Raw genomic sequence first — 14,902 nt, 5'->3', positions numbered from 1 at the left:
TCAGCAGAAACAAATCTGACTAGTATCAGTGAGGACACAGATTCCATCCCTGGCCTCGCTCAGTGGGTTAAGGATCTGGCGTTGCCATGAGCTGTGGTGTAGGTCACAGAGGCGGCTTGGATCTGATGTTGCTGTGGCTGTGGTGTAGGCTGGTGGCTACAGTTCCGATGCAACCCTTAGCCTGGGAACCTCCATATGCTGTGGGTTCGACCCTAAAAAGACAAACAAACAACAACATGATAATAATTCAGATCGATAATGAAAACTGCAAAATTTAGGTCCTTTCCAGGAGGTCATATCCAGCCCTGACTGGTTATTAACACCCCTGTAGGAGATCAATTTCCAGCGATTTACTCCGCATATGAAAGGCAGGTAGGAAAACATTCCTGGGAGCCGCCCTGACCTTCACACTCAGGGATGTCGCAGTAGTCGAATCGGGTCTCTGGGTCAGTGGTGTAACACCAGGGTCCCTTTTCATCGTTGTCTGGGTTCCTGCAGTAGTTCTCCTCCAGTCCCGCTAAAGGAAACTTTTCAGGTGAATACCTGTGGAGGATGGCAAAGAATCACGCTGACCGGATTTTTAAAAACCAGCCTGTTATCAGCAAGGCAGAATGAGACACCCTCTCTTTCCCCATCCGAAGCACAAGGTCCTGTCACCCGCTGTGTATCTCCACCATGTGCGATAGCATTTGTGTCGTCCAGTTTTCAGTGTCTCTGTGGACAACCCGTGTCAGCAGAGTAGTTCACATCACCGTTATGACTGTATGGACAGACCTAGAAGTCGAGCCAAAGTGCTTTGATGCACCGGCAGTAGAAACAGAAAGCCCTTAAAAGCTTGCCAAATGCATGATGTTTTCCAGACACCTGCTTTTGTCAGTTGCCTTTCTCCGTGTAAAAATAATAGACATCAACACCATTTTGTCTGTGTGAACTCTGCTCAAGGCATTACAGTAAAATCTCTCTATACATGCTCTGATTTAATCTTAATAAAAATCCCTATCAGGAAGGTAGTGTTATCCCCATTCTATAGATGAGAAAACTGAGGTGCAACATTGTAAAACAACTCAAATCGTGCCTAAGCTTGAACAATCTTTTTCTTTTCCCTTTTTTTGGATGCTCCTGCGGCAGGGTTCCTCAGCTAGGGATCGAACCCACGCCACAGCAGCGACCCATGCCATGGCAGTGACCTAAGCCACTAGGGAACTTCCTGAGCTTGAACAATTAATAAATAGCATCTCAAGAGTTTGAAGTCAGATCTGTCGGATTCCGAACTCCGTGTTCTCTTTGAGAAGCATCCAGAATTAATGGATGCGTAGGAGGATGGAGCTAAGCTCATTTTCAGAGATGAGTTGCTGTGTGGTCATAAGAAATTAGATTAAAAACCTAAAACATGGAATCTAAAATGGCCAGGAGTTCCCTGGTGGCTTAGTGGTTAAGACTCAGTACTTTTACCACTGCAGCCCAAGTTTAATCCCTGGTCTGGGAACTGAGATCCCACATCAAGCCACTGTACCCCACAGCCACCCCCCCCCAAAAAAAGCATCTAAAATGCTTCTTTTGGGGGGGGGTTGTCTTTTTGTTTTTTGGGTTTGTTTTGTTTTGTTCTGTTTTGTTTTGCTTTTTAGGGCCACACCTGCGGCATGTGGAGGTTCCCAGGCTAGGGGTCAAATTGCAGCTGTAGCTACGGGCCTTCACCACAGCCGCAGCAACTTGAGATCTGAGCCACATATGGGACCTACACCACAGCTCACAGCCACACCAAATCCTTAGCCCACTGAGTGAGGCCAGGGATCGAGCCTGCGTCATCATGGATAGCAGTCAGGCTCATTACTGCTGAGCCACAGCGGGAACTCCCAACTAATTCAGTTCTAAACAGTCACCTTTGGTCTTTTCTCAGACTCAGCCTGGAATTCATGGTTTTATTGTCCTTTTTACTGTTCTAATTCTCCCAGAAAAATGAATACACAGGAATGAATGGAAAGCAGCCGTTTTCTGCTCTTCTGCCATAAATAATCGACCCATTCAGCATCAACTTCAGTCGGGGTGTCCCCACAGCTGCTTTTCACTCTTTCTGGTCCGAGTCAGACGTAATGGAATCATTCTAAGCCATGAGCACAGAGGCGAAAGAGCAGGTCTTACTTGGGTATGTGCGGAGAGCTGACACTCCATTTTTGACAGATGACACCACTTTTCGTTTTGGACGTGGTCCCTCTGTAGTTCTTCCCATTTCCAGTCTTGCACTCGGAGAGATAGACTGAGGGAAGAAGTCAAACAGCGGTCACACCCTCTCACCACGAGACACATCGTGAAGGGCCCCCCCACCCCCCACTTGGACGCGCTGAGAGAAAGGACAGCACGACCCGCCACCGAAAAGGACAGTCTTTTACATCCGTGTAAGAGCTACAGTTAACGGGAATTCCTGCCGTATCGCAGCAGAAATGAATCCGACAAGGAACCATGAGGTTACGGGTTCAATCCCTGGCCTCGCTCAGTGGGTTAAGGATCCGGCGTGGCCGTGAGCTGTGGCGTAGGTTGCGGATGCAGCTCGGATCCTGCTTTCTGTGACTGTGGTGTAGGCTGGCAGTAGTAGCTCCAGATTCGACCCCTAGCCTGGGAACTTCCATTTGCCATGGATGCAACCCTAAAAAGACAAAAAAAAAAAAAAAGTTACAGTCAACAAAGCCGTGTGGGGCCTTAATTCATTTATTCAAAAGCCACAGCCCCTCCGTGGGCCCGACACCTACTGGGTGTTGGTGACACGGGGACACGGAGAGCGGGAACAGGCAGAGGCCCTGGCCTCGTGGCGCTTCCATTCCATTGGAGTCAGAGGGGCCGGTTACAGAAATCGATCAAGGACACGGATTGTGAAATAGATAACCTCAGAGTGACCCGTGTACCAGAGAAGATAAACAGCATCATGGGAGAGCGGATGGGAAAGGGGCTGGGGGCTTTCTGCCGGGTGGGCCAGCAGGCTTTCAGGGGCTGAAAGACAGCCAAGCCACTTCTACTTTTGGAGGTTCCCAGGGTTGTTTTATTATTTTTTTTATTTTGATTTTTTTGGCCATGCCCGCAGCATGGGGAAGTTCCTGGGCCAAGAGGAGCAACAATTCAAGATCCTTAGCCTCTGGGCCACAAGGGAACTCCCCCCAGTAGTATTTGAAGTATGAAAAAGTGCCAAACAATTGTGGTCTACTTTCAATGGTTACAGTAGACGCTCTCAACCAGCCTCCACATAACCAACTCACCAGATAGCCAGCGGGCTCCATCCTGTCTTTAGAACATTCTACCACGTGCCTGCCTGTGGCCCACATGTAGCAGGGTGGGCTTCCGTGGCTGGCAGGTCAATTTTGGGTGTGCCCACCCATTCTCTTCCTACCAGTTGGCTTATATGCTTACCAAGAGTCCTTTTTTTAATTTCTAAATCTTTTTATACAGCTATATTTGACAAAAGATGATCTAAACAGAGAAGTGAATGTGGGGGGAGGGGTTAGAGATTTTTTAACTAAGTTGAATGCTTTTCAGGACTTGAAAGAGTTGAATAGCTTGAAAAGTTATCAAATCCTCTGAGAGCAACCCATTCACAGAGTGGATATGAATTTGAGGGCAGAGGAATCATAACAATATAAAGGTATTTTATAATCAGATTGATTTGTAGATGTCTCTAGATTTGCTTGAGTTCAGAGAGAAGGTCATTAATTATTTTATCATAGACAATTCACTAGAGTGTAGTTTATTAAGAAAGGCGCCAGGTAACTCCTATGGGGGCCCCAGATCCAAAGACGTTACGTCAAAGGTGCCAACGCCAACTTGTGTTTTCAATGAAAATGTAAAATATTTAAGGTATATTTGTCTCTTTGGTGATTCCCCACTTTAGCCAAGTTTTAAAATGAATCGATCAGTCCTCTGGGGAAAATACTTTCAACACATCCTGAGCAACTAGTGTTTAACCCCGACGCTCTGTATAAAGACTGCAGACAGAGCTTCCTTGAGATACGTTCTTACAGGAGAAAGATTACACTTATCAACAATGTTAAACGCAAGGTACTTTGGGGGCTAGGGGTCAGGGGAGACTTTTAAAAGGCGATGATGCTTGAGCTGAAACTTCAGAGTGAGAAGGAGCTGGAAGAACAGAGGTGGCTCCCAGGCAGGAGAGGTGTGTGCGCGGCCTTCTGGATGAGGAGAAGATAGAGGCCCTTGTTCAACGGCTTATGGAGCCAAGCCAACGAGGTCAAAAACGCAGGGCCCTGGGGAGTTCCTGTCATGACTCAGCGGTTAACAAACCCGACTAGCATCCACGAAGATGCAGGTTCCATCCCTGGCCTCACTCAGTGGGTGAAGGATCTGGTGTTGCTATGAACTGTGTGTAGGCCGGTGGCTACAGCTCCGATTCACCCTGTAGCCTGGGAACCTCCATATGCCACAGGTGTGGCCCTAAAAAAGACAAAAGAAAAAAGAGAAAAAAACCCAGGGCCCTGTAGCATCTGGTGAGTAGCTGGGTTTTACTCTAAGGGCACTAAGGGTTTAAAGCGGGGACATTACAGACCAGCCAGTGATGGTGACAGCTTAGACCCAAGTGGTGGCAGTGGCCCTGGCAGCAGTGGAGATAGAACTGATGTGACACTGGCTGTTCCCAGAAATAGCCTGGCAGGTGATCCAGCGGGGGTCAATATTCCACAGTGAAGAAACAAGCATCTGAAAAATGACTGACTTTTGACTTTTCCCCTTTCTTTTGTTTGTATGTACCCGGCAGAGTTTATATAACCTTTTGCTCCTTTTCTGTCACCTTGAAAACAGGCAGCTCTTCAACCATCCAGACGAAGCCTCGCGGTCACCCCCTGATCCTTCTGGTTAACGATTTACAAAGGTGGTGGTTAACTGTTCACATTTTGCAGGGAGGATCCCAGCAGCCTTTTCAAACCCTGAGGACGTTGGGTAATTCTCTGTCTTCCTTTACCCACTATGGGGAAGAACGAATAACTTGACCGATCAACTCTTGATTTAATCGGCACTTTAGTCTCAGGAATTAGAGCTAAGCAGCGGACCAGAAGAGAGTGAATGCACCATTACAACTAACAAGATGGCCCAACGCATAGATATCATTTTAACCTGAAGAAATCCTGCTCAGACCCTTCTTTAGCGTTTTGTGGGGTACCGAGAGAGGGCTGCGGGCGAGTCATTGTCAAGGACACATGAAATGGGACGTTTTCAGTTGTCTTTGACACCTGTGATACAGGCAAGAGCAAAACTGTTATCAAAACGGCCAACCACAGAACATAGGAGGTCGTTTTAAACGCGTCACACTGTCATGCATTCACTTAAACCTTCGCACCTACTTTCTGACCTTCCTCGTGTCTAAGGAGACGTGCGATTTCCCTAGGAATCCAGGCCACCTATGATCCTAACCTACAAAGATCTAGCATTTTCAAGAAAAGCTGGGGAAGGGAACTGCAACCCTGGCACCTTTTCAAAAGACAGCATTTCAGAGTCTCGGGGAAACACAGACTATGACTGAAAAAGAAAGTAGAACGTGTAAGAATAAAAATAAAGATATTGACTCTATGCCAGTGTTACGGCCGATTAAATAGTTTTGCTATTTCTCCAGGCTTCAGACTCAAGACCGGGGTCCATATGCAACAAAACACTAAGATCATAAAAAACCTGCAAACTCGCCCTCTTCTCTTTAAAAATAAAATAAAAATTTGAATCTCTTATGTTCTGGGTCACAGAAGCAGAAGTGATGGAAGTGATTTGTAAATCAAATCCCTTCATTTTTTTTCCTGTCTTTTTTTTTTTTCTTTCTTTCTTTACAGGGCTGCGCCTATGACATATGGACAATTTACAAGCTAGAGGTGGGATCAGAACTGATGCAGCTGTCCGCCTACATGGCAGCCACAGAAACACGAATCCAAGCCACATCTGTGACCTGTGCTGCAGCTCAGGGCAAGGCCAGATCCTTAACCCACTGAGGGAGGCCAGGGATCGAACCTGCCTCCTCACTAACACTATGTCGGGTTCTTAACCCGCTGAACCTCAATGGAAACTCCTCCCTTCTTTTTTTCTTTTCTTTTTCTTTTTTTAGGGCCCCACCCACCACCTGTGTAAGTTCCCAGTCTAGGGGTCAAATCTGAGGTGCAGCTGCTGGCCTTTGCCACAGCCACAGCAGCAAGGAATCCGAGCCACATCTGCAACCCATCCCACAGCTCCCAGCAAAGCCATATCCCAACCCACTGAGCGAGGCCAGGGATCGAACCTGCATCCTCATGGATACTAGTCAGATTTATTTCTGCTGTGCCACAATGGGAACCTCCCACTCCCTTCTTTTTTTTTTTTTTTTTTTTTTTTTTTTTTTGTCTTTTTACCTTTTCTACGCATATGGAGGTTCCCAGGCTAGGGGTCTAATCGGTGCCAGCCTACACCACAGCCACAGCAACGTGGGATCCGAGCCACATCTGCAACCTACACCACCGCTCACGGCAACGCCAGATCCCAGGCCTCATGGTCCCTAGTCGGATTCGTTAACCACTGCGCCCCGACGGGAGCTCCCTCCCTTCATTTTTAAATCAAGAAAAATGAAACCTAAAAGGTGAAGTCATAGACTTAAGTTGACAGAGCGGAGTAGCAGGCAAGTCTTCTGACTCCAAATTCAATGTCGTTATCCCATAGCACCTCCATTCGCCGGGCTAATAAATTACAGATGCTAACGGGGAGGAGGAGGGGGGAGGGAGGGGGGGGGAGAAGAACAGGAGGAGGAGGAGAGCATGGCACTTACTTCTCTTCTCGAATAGAACCACGTCTCTCATCCTAGCGATGGGGGAGGTCTTGCTGTTCTCAGCCATCACCACACACTGCTGATCTTTACTGTGATACTGGAAAGCCCTGCACAAGAGACGCAGAGAACGCAACGCACGCTTTCCTCTGCTGAAGGAAAGCAGGCTTCTGCAGCTCCCTCTCCTGATGAATCAAGGAGCTCAGAATTATTACTTTCCATTCAACCGGGCACCGCACTGATGAAGTCCGGTTCGAGGAGGCATCCGTATGGCAGTTACTCTTGTTTTCTTCAACCTTTACCTTCTCCCCCTTCAAAGTTTCTTTCTTTCTTTTGTGGCCCCGCCCTTGGCATGCAAAGTTCCGGGTCCAGGGATCCACCCTGAGCCACAGCTGTTATACCACCAGGTCCTTAACTGGCTGAGCCGCCAGGGAACTCAAATTTTCTTTCTTTCTGTTTCAACGGGTATACTCTCCCTTCCTTCATTTTCTTAGTGAAGTGCCAGAATTATGTGCTTTGTGTTGGAAAGACACAGCTGAGTGCTTTGAACCCACTCCCAAGACGGTCTAGATAGACTCCTACAATTTCCCCTTGACTACACCTCGACATTCGACCCCCTTGAGTCGTACCTCCCTGCCCTGCACCAGGCCCCACGTGGATGCTGAGCCTGCATCAAAGCCACCCACGGCCTCCCTTCTAGCCCCATCTCCTCCATGAACCCTTTGCGTTAGCTGGCTTGGTCCACACACCATCCTTCTCAGAGGCGCGTGGTCATGCCGCTCCCCCGCCTTCTCAATATTTACCGGGTTCTCGCCCTGCAAAGCCCAGCTCAGCCCCCAACTCCTCCCAGCCCTCCCTAGCCGGCTCACTTCTCAGAGTGTTCTTTCTTCTGAGTCTTTATGGAGCCCCCACTGATTATATCGCTTATCAGTATCTCACATTGGCTGTATTTTTTTTTAATTTTTACATTTTATTCTGTTCCTGTGACTCCACCATCAATATAAGAGATCAAGCACTGGATTTTTCATCTACACACAAACCTATCCTGTAACCTGATATATATCTACCCTATACACCAGATCACTGCGTCTATGCTTCGAGGCTCCTTAGGGTCTAAGACGCTTCCAGTCACATGATCTTCCATAACTATTTACGGATGACGATGGTTAAAAACTAGAGCTCAGAACAATAGCTGCTGACGTTATGTGTAAAAATAAATCACTTCCTTTTGGGGCCTTTTTCTAAATGGGACCCTAATAAATTTTAACGAGAAACTGTATCGTTTCCGATACTGGGAGACAATACAGATTCCAAACTCTACTCCCATGAAATTCCTCTTTCTTCTGAAATCCTATTTTTGTTGATAAATCCATGAGCAAATTTCTTGGGAGTCAATGGAATGGTGTCACAAACAGCAAGACTTCTGTGCAGGCACAGCGACCACAAAAATACCTGCAAATGAAGTTTGTTTCCGCCTCACACTTGGCTGCACATTCTTCCACGCTCCTGGCTGCCACCTGCTTCCGAGACAAACTGAACAGGAAAGCTCCCTGAGTATTGACGTAGTCATCCAGAGAGTCCCCGAGACCTACACAGGGAAGATGAGAGGGAAACGCTTGATCAATGTGTCAACACCGCTGCTGAGTTATCATGGGTTTGTAAACGATTTGCTCTGCATCAACCAAGAAAACTTGCTGTTTTACCAGAAGCAGAATGAGCCAGGAACACAGTTCCACGACAGATCGCACTGTGTTAAAGGATCAACCGGACTGATGGATTAGAACTACTTAACAACTTCCATGTTACCAGGGGACCAGCTATGAAACTTTAAAGTACGTTTGATTGGTTTGCTTACGACTGCATGTTATGACAGACCAGACAGAGACCACCAGGGGCAGCTCTGATGTTGATCTGTCTATGCCTGGGTATCAACAGAACCTGAAGGCCATTATTTGATTTCTAGCAGTACAAGCTTCGGTTGTGACACTGTCACTTACGATGATGTGATACGCAATCTCTGAGCGGTTTCATCACGAGATACAAACATCGGGGTGAGCGGACGATGTTGAGAATAAATAAGACCTGAAGTACATCTCAGCCACGATACACGGTCATTTTTATACTGGGCTTAGCACAGTCCAGTGCAGCCACAATTTCTAAGAGACATCCCTTTTCCCACGAGGATGACAGCTCTCTGGCACTTCCCAGGAAACTGTGAAAAAGCAGAGTCTGGGACAAACAATGGCCTGGGTTTTCCTCTGAGATAAAATCCGAGGCAAAGCATCTGAAGTTTACTCTGCAGAGCGGAGCCGAGGGGGCCCTCAGCCATGTCCCCACAACAAGGCTACAAAGAGGACTCCATGTCCTGAGGCCCCACATGGCAGCTGAGACAAGCTTTTAGGTGTGGCAGCCCTAGTCCAGTCCTGGAGGTGGCAGCCTCCATGCTCCAGGGAGGGAGCACCAGCCATTTTCATAGGTGAGGGGCCGAAAGAGGGGAATCAAGGGGCCACAGCACCGCTTTCTCAAGTTTGCCTAAAAGGGATTAGGCAGCCTGGCAACGCTGACCCCTGGGAAGGCAGTGGTGGAGACCAACGCCAGGGTGATCGGGTCGAAGAGTGAGCAGGAGAGGCAGTGGGAACCACAGGAGTGGAGCAGACTTTGCAGAAGCCTGGCTGCGGAAGGAGCCCTTCCTTGAGCGCAGCATCGGAAATGAAAAAAAAAAAAAATCTGAAATATAGTTGATTTACAATGTTGTGTTAGCTTCAGGTGTATAGCAAAGTGATTCGGTTATACAAAACTACATATTCTTTTTATCTTTTCACTTTTTTTAATATATTCTTTCTTAGATTCCTTCCCATTACAGGTTATTACGAGGTATTGAGTAGAGTTCCCTGTGCTCTATGGTAGGTCCTTGCTGTTTTCTATTTTATTTTTATTTATTTATTTGCTTTTTAGGGCCACACCTGCGGCATGTGGAAGTTCCCAGGCTAGGGGTGGAATCAGAGCTGCAGCTGCCGGCCTACACCACAGCTCACGGCAACACCAGATCCTTAACCCATTGAGTGAGGCCTGAGATCGAACCCACGTCCTCATGGATACTAGCTGGGTTTATTATCGCTGAGCCACAATGGGAACTCCTATCTATTTTATGTATAGTAGTCTGTATCTATTAATCCAGACCTCCTAACTTATCTCCCCCTGCTTCCCCTTTGGTAACCAAAAATTGGTTTTCTAGGTCTGTGAGTCTATTTCTGTTTTGTTAAAAAAAAGGCCCTTTGTATCACTGTTTTAGATTCAACATACAAGTAATGTCATGATACTTGTCTTTCTGTCTGACCTAACTTAGTACCATCATCTCTAGGTCCTTTGGGAAATGTGTTAAGATGGGACCTTCTAGAGCATGTTTGGATACTGATGAAAATTATCCAGTGGGAAGGCTCTTTAAGGGCCAGATCCTCTTCTCGGAAAGGCCAGCCCTGATCACTTGAAAAGCCACACGCTGCACAGGGGCGACTTGGTCTTGATTGCGACAAAGCCGTCTCCCGGGGCCCACCCTCCCCCCACCTCCGCTCCTCAGCCTTCCTCAACCTGAGATTCTCCAAACTGGAAGGGTGGGTAGTTCCACCCTTGAATAGGAAGTCCATGGATGTAGCTGAATACACCAAAGCTCTTGATACATGTATCAAAAGATTATAGAGAAATAAATATTTTAGACCCGTGCCCATGTCTTCATCCTACAATTTGAGCTCTCGTTTCCAGGAAGTATGGTCATTTGGTAAATTCTATGGTGAATTTCTATGATTTTGAAAAACAAACACAGTGACTCTAAAAAGTATCCCTTATGAAGACTTAAATTAAATCTTTTGAAGATGTCTTAGAAAGGAGACCAGGCCAGGGCATAAATGACATCAAAACAAGCAAGTTTCCATTTTATCACCTTTAATTATGTTATGTTATTATATGTCATAGCGTGTACCTGCTGAGACCCACCTTGGGAGGCAATATCCCGAAGAAATAGCCCAAAAGAGAGTACTTTTTTTTTTCCAGTTTGCAAAGTTTTCCCCCAATCCTGCCTTTAACTTCAGGGATCATACGCAACGCCACGGGGTGCAATACATTTTGTTTATTGACAAGAAATATTAAACAAAATATTAAACCAATATTTTTAGTAAGAAATGCATTCTTATGTTTTATATTCTAGGCTGAGTGTAGCTATAGAGTGCCACGAAAGCAAATATATCTTAAGAGTAATGTGGTTGTATTGTTGTTTTTTAGCTCATAGTGGTGTGTTGTTGTGCCCTCATGCTTGTGTGTTTGCAAGAAAAGACTTCATGGTTTGTGAAAGGCAAACTGTCTATCCATCTCTCACTAAGAACCACTGCAAAAGGTGATTCCTCCCCCCCCTCCCCGCAGCTCCCTGGTCATTTCGGTACGCTGGAAAGATGAAATGCTGGCAGGGAAAGAGAATAAATGCCTTCCTTGCAAACAGAGCAGACGAAAGGCTTTTCCCGTTGGGTCGCTGAAGATATAGGTCAGTCCTGCGCCACGGAAGTCTGTTCTAACACTGGGGTGTGACCCACTGATTCTAGAATTCCAGGTCCTGTTTCCAGAAGCTAAAATAGAGTATGTACCCCTGCACCCGCTCACAACATTTCCACAAAAACCTCTGTGGAGGATCTCCTGCTGTGTGTTTTCTTTGATATTTCTGCGAATGTCTCCACTAAATTCAACTGTATTTGGCTCCTTTAAAGTACAGCTTATAAAATTTGATCGGGCTCTTTATAAACCAAGATTCAGGTATCTATATGTTGTTTGTATGAAGAACTACTAGCATAATGTACAATTCCATTTATACGAAATGTCCAAAATGGGCAAATCAGAGACAGAAAGTCGATTAGTGATTGCCAGGGGCTGGGTGGGGGTGGAAATGGGGGAGGGGAGGAGACCAGTAGGAGGCGACAGCTAACGGGTGTGGATTTTATTGGGGGGGTTAATAAAAAGGTTCTAAAAGTCATGGTGTTGGTTGCCCACCTCTGAATACCGAGAACCACTGGACTGTAGGCTTTAAACGGATGAACAATATAGTATGTGAATTATATCTCAATAAAGCCGTCAAACCCCCCCCCACCTGCTGCCCCAAAGCAAAAAAGAACTACGAACACAAGCTTAGAGAATTTTTTTTTCTTTTTTGGCCACCCTGTGGCATATGGCGTTCTAGGGCCAGGGATCAGATCCAAGCCGCAGTCGTGGCCTAAGCCACAGCTGTGGCAACGCCAAATCCTTAACCCAATGTGCGTGCAGGGGATCGAACCTGTGTCCCAGCGCTCCCAAGACACTGCAGTCCCGTTGCGCCCCAGGGGGAACTCCATGCTTAGACTATGTTAAAGGAGATTTAAAGTCGAGAAAGTGAGAGGAAGCAGCAGGTTCCTTTCCGGAAAGCCTGGCTCGGGTCCTGGTTTCTTCACTTCCTGGATTTGGGAGTTTGGTCAATAGGCAGTGACCATGATTTTTGCTAAGGATGGATTTCTTCATCCATAGAAGGGGGGTAAATCTACCAGCATCCCCACTGCACCAGCTAAAGAAGCCGGTGCTGATCAAGGACACTCAAGGTCACACATGATGCACAGATGGATAACAACGCACCTGGCCTGCCTTAGGAAAGATTGTTGAATTATACACACATGATCCAGTCAATTGATGCCTGTGATTTTTCCAGGCACAGGGAGGACGCATATATGTACACAAGGCCTTTCTTAAGCCATAACACGCACAGGTGAACACAACCACAGGCTGGCAAAGAAGGAGCGGCCAGAGATATTTCACTGTTCACGTTTGAAAATCAGGCAAATACGACGCTTAACAAAACGGTCTAAATTAACCAAATTGAAAACCAGGCAGGCAAAGAGACTAACAACGTTGGGGATTGTTCGCCACCTGGGCTATTTTTTTCCAACTAAAATAATTGCCACTCGGGCTCCACCTTTTAGGTTGCAAGTGGCGTTCATTATTCCCTCTGCCCGTTTGTCTCCAGTATTCCCAGAAGGGAAACAAAACTTCTTTCTTGAGGAATTTCTCAATCTTAGATTTTGAACTGGGACGCTCATGCGTCAAAAGCAAAATTCAACCAGTTGCCCATAAAACCACCATGGATCTATTTTTAATACATTGCTAGGAAAAAAAAAATATTGATTAAAGTGAAAAAAACTTTGTCTTACCTGATTTCAGAAATAAAAGAAGGAGAAGAACTACCTCTTTATGGTCCATTTTGGGACTGGCCAGCAGTGTCCGGAAAGTGGTGTCTCAATCCCAAGATATTATTGACTTTCCAGGAGAGGAAATGCACCCGCAAACAAGATAATCACTCATAGTTAATTATTGCCTCCGAGGCCCATTGCCATGGTGCCTTGCAGGGTTCAAACATTACCTTGACTCTAGGATCTTACAAAATGTTTGAGAGCGGAGTCTGCAACAGATGCTGGGAACTGGTGGAGGCAGGCCCGCCCCTCGGCTGCCCCGCTCTGCCTGCTTTCCAGCCCCCCCTCGAGGCCCTTATGTTGGTTTCCTTCCTTCTTTCATTCTTCTTTTTGGGTTAAAAAAAAAAAAATTACAATGATAGCTAACATTGGCTAAGAATCTCCTATGCCAGACCCTCTGCAGAGTTTCATTCAACCCTTGAAACAAGCAAAATTATTATCAACCCCACCGGCGATGAGGCGACTCGGGCTGCGAAAGTTTAACTTTCCCAATATTGCTTCACCTGGGGTGAAGCTAATGCACACAGTCTATTTAGGCCTCTACTGAGCTTGACAATCTTTTTTTTTTTTTTTGCCATTTCTAGGGCCACTCCCGCGGCATATGGAGGTTCCCAGGTTAGGGGTCTAATCGGATCTGTAGCCGCCGGCCTACACCACAGCCACAGCAACGCAGAGTCCAAGCCATGTCAGTGACCTACACCACAGCTCACAGCAACGTCGGATCCTTAACCCACTGAGCAAGGCCAGGTTTCGAACCCGCAACCTCATGGTTCCTAGTCAGATTCGTTAACCACTGTGCCACGACCAGAACTCCTAGCTTAACACCCTTAAGTTAGAGCACAGTGGTTAATGTCCTACCTAACAGTGTAGAAATCATTATGTAAGCTAAAATAATTATCAAAACGTCTTTAAGTCCAGTAGACTCATACGTTTTCCACGATTACAAATTATGTTAATAAAATGTCCATCTTTTCCCCAAATGGGTCACAGCACGTTATAGCCTCATCGTCATGAAAGAAAGCAAGATTGGTCAAATTAAGTTTAAAGGGCCTCTCAATTTTGTTGATTCTGTACTTTCCCCTGGCTTCGGGCTAGAACGACGGGTAGTTCAGGCTTTAAAACTCCTACATCAGAGTTCAATAATATTCGGGAATGGCCTCTAGTTGTGAAATAAGAACTCAAAACCCACCTCTCTCCTGGCTATGAATTCCTGTCTGTAAACCAACCAGCAAAATGTACGGGTGGGAACCCATCGTCCTGGGCGGGATCTCCTCCAGAATTGCCAGGAGTTGAAGCACTGTGTGTGCAGAATTCACAGGGACAGAGCGTGCGGGGGAGGAGGAGGCGGTGCCACCATGAGGGGCCCAGCGACCCGGTGCGTTTCCCGTCCTTTCACGTCGCCCCGGCTTTCTCTCCTCCCCTCACCTAGTGGCCCAGGTGATTCAAGAGGACCCCAGAGGGAAGAAAATTGAGAAATCAGCCTGGAATATATTTTTTCCTTTTTTGTAATTATTTTTTTGAAGTATAGGTGATTGACAATGTTGTGTTAATTTCTGTTGTACAGCAGAGTGACTCAGTTATACATAGATAAACATTCTTTTTCGTATTCTTTCCCACTATGGTTCGTCACAGGATAGTGAATATAGTTCCCTGGGCTCTACAGTAGACTTTGTATTTATCCATTCTATATATAATAGTTTGCATCTGCTGGTCCCAAGATACTTTTTCTTGAAATATCTGAAATGTCTTTTAGGGAAATTTTGTTGGTGAGTTTTTTGGTTTTGTTTGTTTAATTTCTATTTTTTTAAATTTTTATTGAAATATAATTGATTTACATTGCTGTGTGAGTTTCAGATATTCAGTAAAATGATTCGATGTACAG

General features: G+C 46.1%; 1 protein-coding gene across 3 annotated transcripts in view; it reads right to left on the bottom strand.

Moving 5' to 3' along the window:
• PLG (plasminogen) overlaps window positions 1-13,091 on the bottom strand; it is a 47,424-nt gene extending 34,333 nt beyond the window's left edge. Inside the window, exons 1-5 of one of the 3 annotated variants that reach the window (XR_014837315.1) lie at window positions 12,982-13,039; window positions 8,219-8,354; window positions 6,770-6,876; window positions 2,140-2,254; window positions 404-543 (exon numbers count right to left, since the gene is read on the bottom strand). Coding sequence is in view for 1 of the 3 variants with exons in the window: in NM_001044590.2 (NP_001038055.1) it covers window positions 404-543; window positions 2,140-2,254; window positions 6,770-6,876; window positions 8,219-8,354; window positions 12,982-13,030 (547 nt within the window). In the remaining 2 variants the exon portion in view is untranslated. 3 annotated transcript variants of the gene reach the window in all.
• Window positions 13,092-14,902: the final 1,811 nt, after the last annotated feature.

This window comes from Sus scrofa, chromosome 1 (genome assembly GCF_054392235.1).
Source record: "Sus scrofa isolate SSC_HxYL_T2T_F1_AM1 chromosome 1, Sscrofa_HxYL_maternal_Yorkshire_Landrace_v2.0, whole genome shotgun sequence".
Taxonomy (NCBI): domain Eukaryota; kingdom Metazoa; phylum Chordata; class Mammalia; order Artiodactyla; family Suidae; genus Sus; species Sus scrofa.
The sequence above is the reverse complement of the archived record's forward strand: the minus strand, read 5'-3'. Positions and strand labels throughout refer to the sequence as shown.